The sequence below is a fragment of the Pantherophis guttatus genome, chromosome 6, assembly GCF_059756535.1.
Source record: "Pantherophis guttatus breed Tessera chromosome 6, ASM5975653v1, whole genome shotgun sequence".
Lineage (NCBI taxonomy): Eukaryota > Metazoa > Chordata > Lepidosauria > Squamata > Colubridae > Pantherophis > Pantherophis guttatus.
The window spans coordinates 47,610,733-47,630,114 of NC_142068.1; the positions used below are offsets into that span (position 1 = coordinate 47,610,733).

The 19,382-nt window shown below is 37.2% G+C and overlaps 1 protein-coding gene across 4 annotated transcripts in view; it reads left to right on the forward strand.

Annotated features, from left to right (window-relative positions):
* TRIM8 (tripartite motif containing 8) overlaps window positions 1–3,868 on the forward strand; it is a 62,084-nt gene extending 58,216 nt beyond the window's left edge. For all 4 annotated transcript variants that reach the window (XM_034439971.3, XM_034439970.3, XM_034439969.2 and 1 more), the window contains one exon: window positions 2,525–3,868. In XM_034439971.3, coding sequence (XP_034295862.1) covers window positions 2,525–3,132 — 608 coding nt within the window. In that variant the 3' untranslated portion in view covers window positions 3,133–3,868. The remainder of the gene's footprint in view (window positions 1–2,524) is intronic.
* The last annotated feature ends 15,514 nt before the right edge of the window (window positions 3,869–19,382 follow it).

Genomic DNA, 19,382 nt, shown 5'->3' on the forward strand with positions numbered 1-19,382 from the left:
GCTATTTTTACCAGCTGTAATTTGGCTGCATTCAGAATAGCTGTTAATGGGTTAAAATTTATGAAACAAAGATGAAAAGGTTATAAATATATTGCCCCTTGGCTCTAGAATGTTGAGGACATTTCTGAATGGCATTTCTATATTCTCCAAAATGATAAATCATCGTTTTAAGATTTCAACATTGAACATTGTATTCTCGTTAGATTTCAACTAATTATATTGATCAATGATTTCTGTGTTACTGCATGAGCGCATGCAATGGTGATGGAAAAGGTTACCAATTCCTGATTTATAATATTTGTGAATAATTATTTTAATGTTTATTCTCTGCTTATATGGAAATATTTGTATATCAGAAGAATACTTCTATGAGATGATATTAAATGGGCAAATGTTCCAAGTGTAATATGAAATGCTGTACAGTCTCTTCAAATATATATATTCATAGAAATAATTCATTAGAAAATGACAGTGTAAGATATTACCTCCAAAAATCTTTTTAAACCACTCAACACATTAATATTAAATAATAATATATCTTGCCACAATTGCAGACTTCCTGATTATTTATGCACATTATTATTACATGCAGGTGTAATAATAATATGGCCCTTTATTTGAACAAAGAGTTGAGAACCACATATGTGAATCTGATTGAAGTCAGTTGGAAGGGTGACATGGAAGTACAATTTGCAGTTTCTTTTATTGTATTTTTAATATATGGTTTTACTATTACTTCTACTATGTGTTTTATATTTTATATTCTGTTATAATCTAATAGTTAATAAACTGTTACTATCCCAAAGGTACTTTTTCAAGAGGCAATTGGACTTTCTGTTTTATCTTTGAAGATATTTCACTTCTCATCCAGAAAGCTTCTTCAGATCTGACTGGATGGTGGGGAATGGAAGGAAAAACTAGAAAATCCAGTTGCCTCTTGAAAAAGCACCTTTGGGACAATCATGACCTGGATGACTGAAAATCTCCATAAAAATGTTACTATGCATTATGTGTCTGAGAGTTATTTTATATTAGCTTAATATTGTTCTGAAATTATAGCCATGTTGAAAAGAGATAGCTTCTTTACTTACCGATTGGACATTACTTACCTAATGTCCAATCCATTAGTTATATAATAATAGAATTTCTACAAATTTTAGGTAAGACCATATTGTCAAAGATTTCCATTGAGGCCAAAGTCAGGGGTGGGGTGTTATGTATCCAAAGCTACCTTTTACTGTTACTTGTAAATGATTCATGCTCAAATGATTATAGGCTACTGAATCAACAGTTGGGCCAAGTGCAATGTAAGTTACTCATAAAGGACAATTTCCAGGGACTTGGGGCATTTTGAGGTTTTTCATAAAATGTTCATTTCCATTTCTGCTTCCATTTTTATATTTGCTGGATAATATTTGAAGAATGCATCATGCATGAAAATGGCCAGCAACCTAATCTTCAGAAGATGAAAATGTACCAAAAGTGCCTTTTCACTGAGTTTCCTGGTCTTTAGTGAAGTGTTTCTTGCTGGAATAATATAAATAGTGTTTGCTTGTTAATGTGTATATGTCCCAGATCACATATTTCTGGTAAAAGTGCACAGTATTCGTATTATAAATATATAGTGCTAGTATTTCCTATTTGACTTGATAGGACTTTTTTTATTCAGTCTCCAAATGGTACATGTTAGTTGAAATTGTTTGTTACTTTAAGTTAGTGAATAAGAAGCTGCCTCGGATCAGATTATTTATTTTCACCACATAATCATTAATCACTTAATCTGATTGAGAAAAGGTAAATAGAAAATAAGCTAGAAGTGAAATAATGAGCAACAAGGAGGTTAATTAGTTGTGGATAATACAAGAGTCAAATTTGGCTGATTTGTGAATGGATTACTGGGTCAATGATAGGAAATTCCTCAAGGATCGAAAATTGTGTATTGCAAGGATGAGACTGGGTGATTGGACAAGCATTTCACATTTGCCTGTTGGGGAAATTACTATAAGAATGCACCCTAGCTCTTTCAGGATTGTAAACCCCCATTCTATTTTATCTTTATATAGGTGAAGAAATTAATACATTAGAAAGCTTAAACCTTTAAGCCCATTGTTCTGGGTTCCAGAAATCCATGTTCTGCATCAAAATTATATTTGACTTTATTATGCATATTGGAAAACCCTGCCATCTTTCCCGCAGATTATAAATAACAACATTTAGTGAAAAATATTTTCTCCTTCTATTTGTTCATTATAAGAACAGAAGTCCAGCAGGAATCTCCATCTAAATGGAGGAGGGCCCTAGACATTACTTTTATGGGAAGTATACAAGGGATAGCTGGAATAATCAGGGGTTCTTTTCCTAGTTTCTATTAGTTTTGAGATCACGTCTGTCTTTGGCATTATCTGCCAGAGTTGATTATATTACTAGCAAACATACGGATCTGTGCTGTTGCCTTAATCACTCAGCTGAAAAAGCAGAGTGACATTTAATGGAGATGTCACCTATTTTCTCTGTTTCATTTCAGGTCCCTTCAGTACCCCTGTGCCATTCTTGCAGAGCATCCCTATGTACCCCTGCAGCATCAGTAACTCAGGAGCCGAGAAACGCAAGCACTCCACAGCTTTCCCAGAAGCCAGCTTCTTGGAGCCATCCTCGGGACCCGTTGCCAACCAGTACGTCAGCCAGGGGGCTTCGGCTGGTGAAGGCCAGTCTGCACAACCCATGGTGCCTTGTAGCTCCACGCAGCACATAGTAGGACTCCCCAGTGGCCCCCAACCAGTTCACTCCAGCTCCATGTTCAACCCTTCTCACTATCCCAACAGCACATCATCTCAGCAGTCTGTGCTGTCCCAGTATGGTGGGCGTAAAATTCTTGTCTGCTCAGTGGACAACTGTTACTGTTCCTCAGTATCCAATCACAGTGGGCATCAGCCATATCCACGATCCGGCCACTTTCCATGGACAGTGTCATCACAGGAATATTCCCACCCACTCCCACCTGCTCCATCTGTACCTCAGTCGCTTCCAGGATTGGCAGTGAGAGAATGGATTGATGCATCTCAGCAACATGGACGCCAGGATTTCTATAGAGTTTATGGTCAGCCTTCCACCAAACACTATGTCACCAGTTAACCATCTGGTTTTGGTAGAATCCTGTTGATTTTTGAATTTTTTCAATCTAGTTTTTATTGTTTTAAATCAAATCCATTTCCATCTATCCCTACCACATGCCAGATTCACAGTGGGGCATTGTTGTCATCTGTTATTTCTAATTCCTTTCTTTCTATCAGGTTGGGGATGGGAAACTGGGGGGAAAAATTAACAAGAATTTCAATCAAGTATTTGCTTTGGATCATGTGACATTGCTACTTTCCTGTGGGGAAAACTTAAAGGGACAGATGATCCTTTTTATTTCAAAGTCTGGGCTCTTTGGTTTTCCTTTTAATTATTTTTTTCCTTCCCATTTTTAAGACAAATTTCTATCATTGATTCATTAAGAAATGACACTTGTAGATGTTTTTTTTTTAAGGCTGATTTTTTTTGTGTGTTAAAAGGCCACGTATCGTACATATTGGCATTTTTTTCTTCTTTCAGAGATTTGTAAATACACAATGGCAGGAAATGAAATGCACAAAAAAGGGAAAAGAAACTTAAAAAAAAAATTAAAAATCTGTTTTAGTTTCCAGGAGGGAAGTGTGTGCCTAAGTACACACATGGCTTCCTGTGTTTTGTTGATGCAACTTCCTCTAACAAGCACTTTGTATTAAAAAAAAATGGACTTCCTGTTATAAGATGCAGGTATTTATTCTGTAACCAATTTTAGAACACACACACAAAATATTCAAATAAATGTGATCACTTAGTGCAATGCCTTGTTCTGGTTTGCCTGTGTGGGCATTACTTTACCCAACTGTGTCTGGGAATAAGGATATGTTGCTCAGAGAGGGATCTGATAGCCTTTAAAAATAGATCACACTCTTCTTTGTCTATGCATGCCCTTGGGAATAACACAATCAGGGGTGTCAAACTCGATTTCATTGAGGGTCACATCACGGTTTTGTTTGACCTTGGGGGGCCGGGAGGGCGTGGCCAGGATGGGCTTGGCCAGCTCAATGTCATTCGTGTCGGGGGCACCTGTGGTGGCCTGGGTGGCCAGGGGGGATACTCCTGCAGCCCTCTGCCAGTCAAAATAGAGCTTTGTTTTCGCTGACAGAGGGCTGCAGGAGGCTGTCACAGCGGAAAACAAAGCTCCATTTTCATTGGCAGAGGAAGCGTGGGCCAGAATGCTATTTCCAGGGCAGTCCCGCAGGCCAGGTCTAAGCACCCCGCTGTATTCGGGCTGCGGGCCTTGAGTTTGACACCTCTGCTCTAAATAGATATTCAATAATGGTGTAAATATTGAAAAAATGGGTTAAAATATCTGGCAATACCCTATTCCTTACTCAGTGAAATAGGAATGTCATTTCTGTTTGGATGTAATGAAAACACATGAACCAAACATGAATCAGAACAGTAGTTCAAAATAAAAGATACATATAATGTATATTGGTGCTATAATTAAGAATGATATGGACATTGCATAATGGTCAGATTTTGCTTTTTATTTGCTAAAACTTGGTTAAAATGTTAAAATGTGAGATTTGCAAATTAAGAAAGATATGGTCATACAGTATTAACTTGAAAAAGCAAAGCAGATTATTAATATGATGCCATATTTTGCTTTCTGGGAGTATCTCCTTTATTTAAAACAAAAATATAACATTCTAAGCTTTGTCAGAGTTATACCAGAGTTCTGCTTTTAAACTAATCATGATTGTCCATATGTTTCTGTTATAACACATTTCTGCAACAAACCTATGCACACTTCCGCAACATTTGATTATTTAACTCAATGGAATACGCTTCTACATAGACCTATAGAGGATTTGTACTGCTATTTAAAAACAAAAACAAAAAAAATCTATGGTTTAGATGCTTTCTATTGGCCATTTTTGAACCAATCTTCTCAATCTTATTTCTCTTCAGATATATTAGATTAAAACTCTCAGAATCCCCAACCTATTGAAAATGCTGAATGGAAATTTCAGGAGTTGCAAATGCCCCCAGTGGGAAAGGTGGACTTAGATTCCTTGAGGCCCAAGTAAAAAAAGATTCATTTTACCTTTGTGCTTGCTCTAGCCACGTCTTTTATATAGGAAGTATCCTGATGGAGTTAAGAAAAGATTTTGTAGTACCAAAGCCTAACTTCCAATTCTCTGGCATTTTTTTTTTAAAGACACATAATTTATTTTTATAAAGGGAGGGACAAGAAATCCACAGCTAGTACCAGCATCAACCATTCGGATTTATTTATTTATTTACTGGAACTTAGATGTTGGTCCAATTTAAACAGGGCTCAGTGGCATACATTCTTCAAAAGAAAATTAAAATAATCAGTATAATAAAAAGCAAACAAGCCCAGCATCCAAAAAGCAATAACAGCAAACAAGAGGCTCTCTTTATAACAAATCTGCTAAAACTTATTTGGAAATAACCTTATTTAATGTCTCCAGCATTCTCCTTTCATTGTCTATTCTATCAAACAATGTGGGAGTTAATACATTATACAAGCAGAAAATGAATTATTTTTTTTAATTCACAAAAAAATAACTATATTCAGGTTTCAGGACTCTGGCAGTACCATTAACTTCTAGATTTGTTTAAGTTTGTCTTCTGTTTGGTTTATATGAAAAAGACAAAATGTTCATTGGAAACTGATAGACCACTGTGTGGTTTCTCCTGGTGAAGAGCTTAGTAAATAGTGTCTTCCTTTGACATTAGTTAAATAGCATTTAATTTCACTATTTAAAGAAAAACCACTGTTTAGCTTTTAATGTAAAATCATCTTGTTTGTCTGTTCTGTTTACCAATTTTGATTGCATATCAACTTTTGATCAAATGTTACTTCAAAGTTTTGTAATATTCAGCGGTGGCTTAATAAGGGAGTAGATAATCATCCCAGAGTTATTTTAATTTTAGATTTGCAAGATAATTAAAAGGTCAGATTTGGTAGTTTTTAAAAGCAAATTAAATCTGTCACAGGCCTGTCATTTTTTTACATGCAGAGGAGCATTAATTCAAAGCTTGGGCACTGTATATGGAATGCAGATTTAAAACAGTATTCTGGTGTTATTTGTTCTGGAGGTCCAAATAGGAAAGCACATATGAATGAAATGTTTTGAAACATCCCTTCCCCTCATGCACAAATCTCTTTTGGTTCTTAAACCTTGGTCATATTACATGGATTGTACACAGATTTTCAATACAGACATGGATCTCCTGCCATGGACTATAAGGCCCTCAAATTCATCTATAAGATTTGAGGAAGCCTAGGAAACTCCTTAAGGTCCTGTTGTTGATACTGTATTGTAAAATGACAATGAGCAGGCCATAAACCCACAGAAGACATTCAATCATTTCTTCACACATTGTTTACCTGTGTGTTTTTGTTTTGGTGGAAAGTAACATTTCCTCATAGAAACCGGTACTCAAAGGTTCAGAGTTGAAACAGGAACTGCTCTTTTCAAAGAAACAAGTTTTAATCCTCACTCAATTTGATGAAAAGACCAGATGCATTCTCAGGATCCGGTGCTTTTGTCAAAAAGTACAAAACGGCATTGTATCTTTGCAAAGGAAGTTTCATCTCTTTCAAAGATCACCTGCAGATACTATCATAATGCATAGAAAAGGGAGTGGGGCGCTTATGTCTCTCCGATACAATGCATTTTCTTCCTCTTGATTTCCTTATGGACACTTCTGGAAGAGGCATTACTTCTAGACTTGGTATTATATTGAGGGTTGTCCTGCATTTAACTCAGAATAGATTCTTTCATCTGGAGTTTCCTGCAGTCTACTGTGGTACAATGAATAGTAACCATGGATTAATTCCAACTCACTCTTCAGGCAGACCACTATATCAAAAGGCATTGAAGATTGCCATGTAAACAACCCCTTTCATGCCCATCTGAGTATGCTAGATAAAAACCAGCAATTTTGGATTTCCATTTCTAACCAAACAACATTGAAAAAACTATTGGTTTTCATTGATATTCTAATGGCCGCAATTTAGTAAAAACAACAATTGTTTATGCAGGATGTTTATAAAGTAAATTGCAGAGGAAGTAATAATGTACATTATGATACAATACAAAAGAGTTACTTGTTATATTTTCTTCTAGAAGTATTGCTTCTGTGCTTCCTGTTGAGAAGGGCACTTCTGACTTTCATATACTTAGGCATTAAACAGTGAAACTTTGTGCATGTCTCTCGGTCACATTTGGGAGAACGCACAAATCATAATGCCATCATAGTTTTCTGCATCTTAAAATATTACCATAGGGGTAGCATTTATTTAGTTGCACGTTTCTGAGAAAGAAACTAAGGATGATGCCATTGCTCTACCTGACGACGGCTCTGAACTGTAAGGGAATCATCAGTGCCGCCGCCTTTACAAAGCCACCTGGAAAAAAGTCATTTAGTTGGTAAATTGTGATGGATAGTGAGTATAACTTAGTAGTGCAAAGTTAGGCAACCAGGGGCCCTTTTTTGTAGTATACAGAATCTCATTTTATCTCTGAGTGATAGTTTATTGGCATTTGGTGATGAGTGATTAAGAAACATCCATGTAAGGTGGCGCTGCCCATGCCTATGATGCAGCTTGACCTGCTCTGCGTCATTGGCTGTTCCACTACAGCTCTTGGCCTTCCCCAGAACTATTGTATACAGCTCCAAGCACCAAGTTTCCTCACCTGTACCTTACAGGAACTATGGAATGAATAGGATTTCCAAAAGAAGTGGATAGACAAAAAGACTAGATTATGAAGACTAGTTTCAGTAGGGAAGAGAAAAGTGCTTAATAATGTTCATTCATAGTATAAGAAAGTAGGATGTAAAACACCAAAGTTTCTATAACCTACAGCTGATGACCTTCCTAGAATTAGGATATTTTTTTCCAGCCACACTCTTAGTTCTTGATTGAGTGAATGCATTAGTCTTATTTCTTTTTAAGAGCCTAATCAGTTCACAGCAAGGAGCTGCAGGAGCAGAATGACATTTTTGCTAAATACGCATGCTGTTTTTGTTGTCAGAAGAAAGGCGATAACTTTCCTGAGAGATCTTGCGGCACTGAGCCTCATGGAGCCGAGTATAAATGGTCTGAACAACCTTGTCCTATTCAAATGCTCTATGAATATAAAAATGGAATCAAAATACATGACAAAAAGGCCAAAAGAGCTAGCCCTTTCATTATCCAAGTAATAACTATACCTTCACTAGAATATATTCAAATACTCTTTTCTCTTTATAGTATCTTGCAGCAATAACATGCAATACAGTAATGTAAAAATAATTAAAATACCACTTGAGTTATTCTGCTTAAGGTTCAAGCAACTGAAATAGGTGGGGAAATCCCTGGTTCAAATTTCAGTACTCATTTTTTGACCTTTTATTACCAGGTCAATTTGCAAAATAGTTTTTTAGGGTGTTTCCTAGATCAAACAAGTGTAGGGAAAAAAATGACGATTTTTCATTGGCTATAGTTTAAATGCTATAGTTTAATAGTGGAACAATCATTTTCTCCTTCCTGTGAAGATTTCTTCCGTGGGACTATTTGAAGGTGGATTTGTCAAATTGAAATTTTAAAAAAGATGCCTCTAAAGATGAAGCAAATGCACTTTGCTAATACAGAATTTGTCCAGCAAAGCTCAAGTAAGAATAACAGCAGACGACATAACAGAGTTAGTGATCAACTTGCTCTCAATGAAAAAATGGTAATTTTATTCTTTCTGGATAGCTAACAGTCCGGAAAAGTTTCATTGCGTGTTATGATGCTTCGAAGGTAGGGAAATTGTTTAGCCAAAGGATTTATGTAAAAGACCCAGGAATCCCTTCTGGTTTCCATATCTTCATCTTTTACTGTTGGTTTGAATGCTGGCCTATAGTAAAATTGTTAGTAAAAAATACCTTGTAATATTGGAAGATATTTTAATTTCCTTGCTACCATTCTACCCAAGATAAAGGTGAAAAAGTTAAAAAAAAAAACCCTCTGGAAAACAGACCATAGAAGGTCAGTGTCTCCAGGAAGCTTGCTCATTCTGATATGGCAGTGGAATCTGCATTATTTAGGCCAACTACATTAGAACTGTATTCTTGCGGCTCTAATGTATATCTGACAGAAAGAACTGCCTAACTAGCCTTCAAAAGGTAATAAAAATTCTAGCTCATCATTCTACTGCCTTCTAAATCATTTATAGACTAAAGTATGTGATAAATCTGTTGAAAGGGGAAAAGGGTGGCCAGGTTGAAAAAAAAAGAGGATTGATTTATTAAGACTGAAATGGTGATATTATCCAACTTCTTAGTATGAGAACAGATGGAAACAAGATTGGAAGATCTCCACGTGCTTTATGAAGTCCCACCCACAGTGTTCATTTCTCGCCACAGCAGGTTTGCTTTGCTGCCATATTTTTAAGCAAATAGAACAGAGGTAACATAACAGGTACAACCAACGCAAGGACAATGCTGAAACCAATTCCCACCTGATCCTGCATCGCCAGTGGTAAAGAGATTTCAGCAGCTGCAGTCCAGGATTATACATGGAGTGTACAAGGCTCCACTCTATACCTGAAGCCAATTCAGAATAAAGTCCATGAGAGGTGCCTCATCAGATCTATCCTTTTTTATCACATAGATTATTTCCTTTTTTTTTTTTTGATAAAATAATGTTGGAATTGAGGGATAAAACTTCTCAAGATGTCTTGTTCAACTGAATATTTCAGTTCACCATTCAGGTACTCAAGAAACTCTGCAGGTAGTGGGATAGCATAATTTCACAGTTGTCAGGGCCCTCAAATTCAAACCTGGATGCATTGCAGTGCAGATTATGCACTGTTAGAGAATGACAATGTGCATGTATCTGAAAAGTTTGTTTCTTTTCCCTCCCTCTGACCCAAATGTTAATGAGGGAATGAGACCCCTCCAAACAGTCCGAGGGAATATCTGTCCAAGGGCAACACATGACAAATTAGCCAAATACATCCATGAAAATGAATTTGTGCATTGTTTACATGTGATATACATAAAGAGTACACATATAATTGTCTAGGAGCTGTTAAAGATACTGTCTTCAACCTATTGAGCTAGCACAAAATAGAATACTGTATTTGCCTGTCCAATATATGTCATTCATTCATTCATTCATTCAAAGAAATTGCAAACTTTCTTCAAATGCTCTCTTACCTCTTTAAAGAAAGGAATACTATTTTGAATATTGCTTGTGTTAGTACTAACAAGTGAAAGGAATGTTACATGGATTAATATATACAGATAGTAAGAATCCATATGTGAATAAATACATAAATGAATGATTTAACATGAACATGATTATTTTTGAGATGATGATCTTACACACTTCTTCTCTAGTGTGCCAGCTTAAAAATGGGGGACTTGATTTTTGCCAAACATTTTGAATACCAATTCCTATCATCTTTAATACTGACCAAGCTACCTGGAACCTACAGGAGCTATAGTCTCAAACTGTATATTCCCAGAGCAATGGCATTCAACACCCTGAAATAAAGTATAAGCAAATCACAGGGTCCTAGGCGATCACCAAGACAAGTTAAGAGGTCACAGTTTATTCTGGAAGGCTGCTATTACTGAAAAGAAATTTAATCACTCCTTTTAACATCTGCATTAAGACAGTACTTTTCAGTTAGCGGGAGAGATTGCACGAACCAAGAAGTGCAGTTCAAATTTTTGTAGCCGTTTTGGTTGCTTCCTTTCTCCTGCAACGAAGCAGCATGCATGCTTCTTCAGTAAGGAACTTGCAAAAGTTCTCTCTGGTGCAAGCAGCAAAAAGAAAAAGAAAACATTGAGCTTCACTGAGTTTACTGAATATATGGACAATCATATATCTTAGCATTGTCAACGTTGGGAATGCTTTCCTGTTTGCTAGTGAATTGCCTGATGACCCTTATGTGTGTACTAATCTGGCACAAACCTTCTTAGCTTCTAAGTCCAAACCAGGTTGCTAGGTACTCAGCCAACTGCATCCCTTTATGCCAAGGACAAGCTGTGACTGGTTTTCCCTGATTTGGCAACTGACTAGTTATTACTAGCTCTAAATTTTGGGGGTGGGGGGTAAAGAAAGCCATTCCTTCCTTGTGAATTGAATTTGGATGTCTGTGGGAAGTGGATGTTATTAAAAAAAAAGGCTGGGCTTAGTAATAGCAATGTCTTAATCAAATACCATAAAAGGGTGGAGCTCCTGTTCTTCACTAGAGAAAAGTATCTGTTCTATCAACAAACACTTTTAGTGTGCCAGGCCAGATAGTGAGAGGCCAATGAATTCAGTGCCCTGGAATGACTCTATGCAACAAATAGTTAAGCCCCCAAGACGTTTAATGCAAAGCATGCCTCCCTGGAGAAGAGTGCGGGGGTTGCTGCTTGTTTTTCTCAGGAGGTGCAGATGTGCCAGAACATACAGCTGTGCACATTGAGGATTCAGAACAGAGAATGAGAGGCTTTGTATTTCATCAGTATTCTTTTGCAGTCTTTGTGATGCAGCAACGGCTTCTAGCTTCCTCCTGTTCCCCCAGTCGCAGATCCAGCCAGAATCTCTGCTTTCGGTGGCCAAAGGAATATCTGCCCGCATTCAGTGTTTCCCTGCTATTTGAGAAATGAGGCTCCCCCAAAGGGCAAAACATAAATTGATTCCCCATTTTTTTTTAAAAAAAAAGTTGTGTATTTACACATGCATATATAGAAGTTCACATATAGACAGACAAATGTTTCTCAAGAAATTGTCTTACAATTGTGCTCTAAAACGTACTGCCTTTTACTAGCTAAATTGTATCTCAAAACGTTTGCTGTAATACAAAGTTTTTTCACTACTATAAACTAAGGATTAAGGCAGTACTAGCTGCAAATGCAACTTTTATTTTGTATAAAAGCAGTCTGGGAGAGCAATAATAATTCTAGGCTACAAATCCCTTATTTTGATGTAATTCTACCAATTTTCAAATCACTACATTGGTGCTTTTCTGCATTTATTACTATTCCGGACCTATTCATCTCTCTTCAAGTAGGATCAGTTCTGACAAGGTAACAAAGAACTGAACTAGAAGTCTTAAGTCAATGGTCTAAATTGTAGGTGTCCAATCTTTTGGCTTGCCTGAGCTGCAATGAGTGAAGAGGACTTATTTTGGGCCGCATTTAAAACTGTGGTGGGATTCAAGTAATTTAACAACCGGTTCTCTGCCCTAATGATTTCTTCCAACAACCAGTTTGCCAGAGTGCTCAGGAAGTTAACAACCGGTTCTCCTGAAGTGGTGCGAACTGGCTGAATCCCACTACTGATTTAAAATATATAATATAGTTAATGTATATAAATAGCACATAATAATGTTAAAGTTTATAATCTTGAGGAGCTGCATTAATTGCTGTCCAAAGCCACCTCAGTCCTTGGGCTATGGGTTGGATATGTCTGGTCTAAATTAAATTTAAATTTTAAAACTTTTTCTCAGTTTGGTGACCTCCAGGTATGTTGGAACTGAAAATCCAGTGGGCCGTGCTGACCAGGAATGCTAAAGATTTCAGTGTCACTATATCTGTATAAGAGACGGGAAGGTGTTCATCATTTGTGCCTTAATATTGGGTCACCCTAGGTCTAAGACATAAGTGCTGGGTATAAGAAGCTTTCATGAAAAACTAATCTGCAATACATTCATTTCACTGCAATATTCTGATTTTAACAATCATTAGTGCTAGGTTGTCCTTAAAGCCACCTTTTTCCAGCATGAATTCTGTATTAGAAACTCAAAGCACTGCACCAGTCCTTGTATAGCTGTAGCATGAATTAAACTGCTGTTAGTTCCTTCGCTTCAAGATGCATACTTTAATTTTCTATTATTTGCTTCATCATAGGTGATCACTTACAACCTCTGGGTAATTGCTTAACAGCTATAGTAATACACAACTGGATTATGAATCTCAGCTGTTCCCAGCTTCTCTAGCTTCTGCAGTGCTTTGGATGTCAATTTCCATAATTCTCAGACAATATCATCTTTCCATTCATCATCTCTGGAGGGTACCAAGATGGTTGAAGGCTGATATTTTATACAAGCAGGAACATTAGGAATTCTTACTGATGTAGTAGGCATCATCAGCCTGCGCACAGAGAAGCTGGTTTTGATTTCTTACTAAGTCTGCTAGCCATCTTTAAGATCTACCAGCATGATCCAAGAACATCTGCTGAGCATCTGCATAACAGTCCCATAAAATGTAGCCATAAAACACCTCCCAACATGTCTGATTTCAGCCCAGATATACCCAAGAGCTTACAACGTAAGTTCTTAGTCCCTCAGGGTACAATATACTTTTGCCATATTCGATTGAATATAATAGTATTAATGATACCCAGGAGAGAATTTAAGAGAAAGGACCCAACATTATTCGAAATCTGGCAGAAAAAAACAAATTCAGCATGAGATGGGAGGTGTAGGAAAAACTGGGCCACCATATAGAGTGGGAAATGGAACTAAAGAAGGACTGTGAATGAATCATAGGCCTGCCAGCGTGGGAACAGGGCTGACCCAAGATACTTTGCTGCCTGAGTCAGAGCTGCAAATAGTTCCTGCCCATGACTGTTCCCCATTCAACTCAGAATGACTATAATCAAAGACATCCATGTTGGTTTTGGCCCGTAATGGAAAAAAATTATTGACACCCTTCTCTCTATTGGTGAAATGCAATTACAAATTAAATAACATAATTTGTTGATTTTGACATTTCGTACTACTCTATGTCTATTGCATAAGGCAGTTGCTTGTCTGCTTAGCAGCAGCTCGTTTTATGAGGTAGTAAGGTGATTGAAGGAGAAGTTACTATCCATATTTCTTAGAAGATATATGTGATTGCGAACATCTAGGATGACTTGATTTTTTTTTAATGTAGTTCATTTATCAAACGAATATCCACCCAATTTACATGCAGTGACTCTGGGCAGCATACAACATTAAAAGTCCATAGTTAAAAATTCACAATTTAACCTACCATTATTTAATATTCTAAGACCTAACCATAGGTCAGTTGAAGTCTTGAGTTTGCCCGATTTATGTTCATTTCCTGTCAAAATGACACTACTGGTAAAGGTTTGGGATATTTTCTTGAACAGTTTGGAGCCAGAAAATCTAAAGGAGGGTCAGCTGTCCAATATGTACCACATGCTTTGATCAGCTTTACAGTTCTCTTTCTTAACCTTTTCAGTTTGGGAATTTGCTTATGGACACCAATCCCAATAAGACTTGCTTGATACCTTGTTGTGGGTTTCCTTTTTTCCTCCAGGAATCTTAAATATTAGATTGTTTCTGTTGTCTTAATTTCTTGGTAATATGTTAGGGTAGTGATTTTTTAAAGTTTTATTTATTTGCCCTCATACTATGTATAGTTTTATTTATAATTTCACTGCCTTTTATTCTTATAATAACCTTTTAAATCCTAATATTGGTTGGGTTAAATCTGTTCAATCAAAAAAAGAGCCTTTTCAGGCTGAAGAGATTTGTGTAAAGATTTGTGAAGAGGAAAGATTTGTGAAGAGGTAATCAAAAATGGGCTGACAAGATAAAATGAAGGGGCTGTGCCAGTAGCAGCTGGATTTCCATGAAGAGCAATAACAAGAAACAGATTGGATAGCTGTATAAGAAGCTGTTTTGGGGCCACCAATTGTGAAGGGGAGCGAATACTCAAAACCTGCCCTCCCACTTTTAGGCCATGCATAAATATTCCTTAATGTGAATTGCATTTCAGAGTATTATACAATTTAAAACATAGCTTCAGCAAAAGCTTACAAAATGCGATGCCTTTTCCTTTTCTTTTTAAAGATAACTTTATTAGATTTTTTTTTAAAACTAAAAAGATGAAAACTAAAAAACCCTAATACTTAAGATAGGAATTTAATCAAAACCAAATGTGTAGAAAGAGTACAATACAATGAAATCACTTCTGGCTTTCTTTTTACACTAGGTGAATTTAAATCAATTTCTTATTCTTAGGCTTCAATATAACTTTCATTGTTTCTATTATCTACTCAAAATGCATTGCTTCACCCCCTCCCCCAGTTCAGTTTCAAATATACCTATATAGGTTTCGAATCATTCTGTGAAACTAGGTGACCTGTTTGACCTCCCCCAGCCGAAAGCAGAAATGGCTTTGTTCTTTCCAAACTGAACAGCAGTCTTCATTGTGGCTTGTGAAATGGGAAGGCATTAAGATGTAAATATAGCTGAGAGATAACGGCTGATTTCCTTTTGCTTTTTCTCCTGTCACTCCTGTCCAATCCTGCTCTTCCTTCTTATTCGCACATTTGCTTTTTGAAGTCCCAGGTGAAGAGTAGGTGAATTACCATAGATTGTCCTTTCACTTGCTCATACCTACTATTTGTGCATGAACACACAGACCCCAGAATGAAAGCCTGAAAAATTGATTCGAGGTAATTCTTGGGATGTCACAAAGCAGAAATGGAAAACCTGATAGCTTTCCCATTTAGTTATAGCCTTCAAAGATCTGTTGTAGGAGAAATTAACTCATGTGACTTATTTACAGCATCAGGATTAGAGAAGACAAATTGCAGAAATGGATTTCTGTGTTGGAATAAATAAAATTGTATGATTTTAAGCAAGATATTTTGACAATGTTTTTCAAACAGTGGGCCACAGCATCTTCTTGATAAAATATCGTAGCAATGACTTCCTCAGGCAGTTCTGTATTCAGCATAAATCCATACTGCAAGAGAACTGGGATTAGGCTGTGTGAATTAGGCGTATAGTGGTTGCCTTATGCAGCTGATTTTTATTATTATTTCTTTACTGTGGTATTCTTGCAAGCAGCGATGGAGGAAGAACTGGAAGTCTTAATTCCAGAAGATCAAAATGGTTTTGTAGGTATTCCTGAATCATAATGGGACAAAACGGAATTCAAAACGGAGTGATGATACAACTTACTCAAAAGATATTGGCAGACAAAAGGAAGGAGGAGTGGCATTTAAAGTGAAGGAAATATGCATAAATAGAGATCCAGAAATCTGAGCATAAAGGTCTAATCCAGAGCATTTGGGTAAGAATATTTGTTGTTAGTTGTGAAGTCATGTCCAACCCATCGCGACCCCATGGACAATGTTCCTCCAGGCTTTCCTGTCCTCTACCACCCTCTGGAGTCCACGCCTACTGCTTCAGTGACTCCATCCAGCCACCTCATTCTCTGTCATCCCCTTCTTCTTTTGCCCTCAATCTTTCCCAGCATTAGGCTCTTCTACAGTGAGTTCTTCCTTCTCATTATGTGGCCAAAGTATTTGAGTTTCATCTTCAGGATCTGGACTTCTAAAGAGCAGTCAGGGTTGATCTCCCCTAGGCAGTGGTGAAATGTAAAATTTGTTACTACCGGTTCTGTGGGCATGGCTTGGTGGATGGGGGGTAATGTGATTGGGTGGGCATGGCCAAGTTTTGAACCAATCAGTGATTCCGTGTCCAGTTCTCACTGTTGCTTCTTGACCTGCATATAGGTTTCTCAAGAGACAAATAAGATAGTCTGGTATTCCCATCTCTTTAAGAACTTGCCACAATTTGTTGTGATCCACACAATCAAAGGCTTTAGCATAGTCAATGAAGCAGAAGTAGATGTTTTTCTGGAACTCCCTAGCTTTCTCCATGATCCAATACATGATACAATTGCTTAAAAGCATTGTAAGCTGCCCTGAGTCTCCGGAGAAGGGCGGCATATAAATCAAACTAATAAATAAATAAATAAATAAATAAATAAATAAATAAATAAATAAATAAATAAATCCAGCGTGTCTTGGCAATTTGATCTCTAGATCCTCTGCCTCTTCGAAATCCTGCCTGTACTTCTGGTAGTTCTCGGTCCACATACTGCTGGAGCCTAGCTTGTAGGATTTTAAGCATAACCTTACTAGCATGTGAAATGAGTGCAATGGTGCGATAATTTGAACATTCTTTGGCATTGCCAAAGAATATAAGAATAAAAAGGACGGCTATTATAGTGAAGGAGTACTATTACAGTATAGACTGCCTAGCCAGAAGTTTTGAATTCAGTAATACCTTTCTGCAGCAGTTTATGTAATTTAACAGAGGAAAGACATAGTAATAATTGCAGGTTTTAATTACCTAGATATGTACTGGAAAACTTATTCAGCCAAGACTCAAGATCCCCAAAATTCCTCACTGGTCTTGCTGACTTTCTTTTCTAAAAGCATGAAGAATTATCAGAGTCCTGAAGCTAACCAATATGGAAAGAACTGGTAAACGCAGTGGGAATTTCAGAGAAAATGAAGATATATTCATGCAGACACACTAGATTGCAGAAGAGACAATTACAACAACCTACAGAAATACTAATTTCAGTAATATAATACTATACACACACACACACACACACACACAGAGAGAGAGAGAGAGAGGGAGAGAGAGAGAAATACCAGGTAGTATCTTATGGTCATAATCCCAGGTCAAAGGATAAATCAAAGAACTGGGAATTACTAAAACAGGATATTGAAGTACACTCTCACACTATTTCACTCTCACACTATTTCAACTGCACAGCTGGGTGGAAAATAGCCCAAGAAACGGGTGAAATGCTACCGGTTCGGTCTAGTTCGCCAGAACCAGTAATAAAAATGTTTTTTAAAAAGTTCCGATGATCAGCTGAGAGACCCATGATCATCAGAACTTTTTTTATTACTTTTTTAGCATTTTTTTACTACCAGTTCTCCAGAAGATACTCAGTGATGGAACAGATTTCCTTCTCCTTCAAAGGAGATGTTTTAAAAAATAGCTTGGATGAATAACTCTTGGGAATAGTGTAGTTACAAACTCTATCCCTGAGCAGGGGATTTGATTAGATTAGATGATTTCTAAGATCCCTTCTATCCTTGCATTCAATAAGACAGGTGCAGGAAAGCCAAAGATCATCATACTTTTGCTATCTTTTGACAGAATTACTTCTCATCAGAGCCAATTTTGTGGTGCTGGGCTTCAGTTATTTTTATCCCTTTCTTGACTGGGCTCTAGCGATAGGGTTTGAAAAATCCCTCATACGACAGGGAGGGAAAACACTTGATGGGTCAGAAACTATACTTAACATTGTTTGGAGAGTGGGTGAGGCTATGTGGCAGTGCTTTGGCAGGCAACTGAGGTATTATTTGGGGGAGGTTTTTTGTTTTCATCATGATAAAACGTTTTAAGAGTGTCTGTTGCAATTTCTTTGTGTTTCCCACTTCAAAGTGGAAGGAAGCACATATCATTCATTATTAGCAATTATATGGGGGTTCATTGTAGGGGGGCAATGACATCTGGAAAATGGACTTGGGGCCATAGGTGGCACTAATAACCAGATTGCCCATCCCTGTCATGTAAAATATATATCAGTGCAGACAGTGGGTTTCAGCCAGTTCACACCACTTTGGGAGAACCGGCTGTTAACTTTCTGAGCAGTTTGGCACACTGGTTGTTGGAAGAAATCATTATGGCAGAGAACCGGTTGTTAAATTACCTGAATCCCACTACTGAGTGCAGAATTGCAAGTCTCTTAGTTTTCCTGCAGGATGATAGGTCTGATTTTTATGCAGGAAGGTACAGTACCAGAGGAATAAGCAAATTGTGGGGCATTATTCTATGGAAAATATTGGCGCTTGTAAGGAATCCCTCCAATTCATGGAAAAATAAGAATAATAAGAAAAATAAGAACAAAACGTAAATTGCAGAGAGAAAAGTTAAATAATTTGGGCTTAAACTGCAAGCTCCAGACATCTGTCTGTCTAGCATGGGCTGCTCAACCAATGTTCCTTCACTGGTTGAGCTCATTACAAATTGGTTACATAAAACAAGCTGATAAAAAAAGAGATCTGGAGTCACAGACAGCTGTGAAAGTTGTGGCAACATCCATACGGTGTTTGTACTGAATTTCTATGTCACCTTGCCTTTTAGAGATAAGTATTCTCTGATCTATCTTGTGATGATAATGGAAAACCAAGAATGTCTTATACCAACCCAAATTAGAACACCTCTGAAAATCTCACAAATCCTTCCATTCTACTGTATTGGGGCCCCAACATTTTCTAACTCATGTATTTCTAGAAGAACTTGACCTTGTCATTCAGAACTTATAGCAGGGGGAAAGCAAGATTACAGGTATGTTTAGCGCAGTTCGTGTGTGTGTGCCATTATCATGCAATAACTACATACTGTACAAGTTCTAACACCCAATTTTTGTCTCTATAGTTATTTTCCATGTTAATTCCAAAATAAAATTTATACCAGAAAGATCACAGAAAT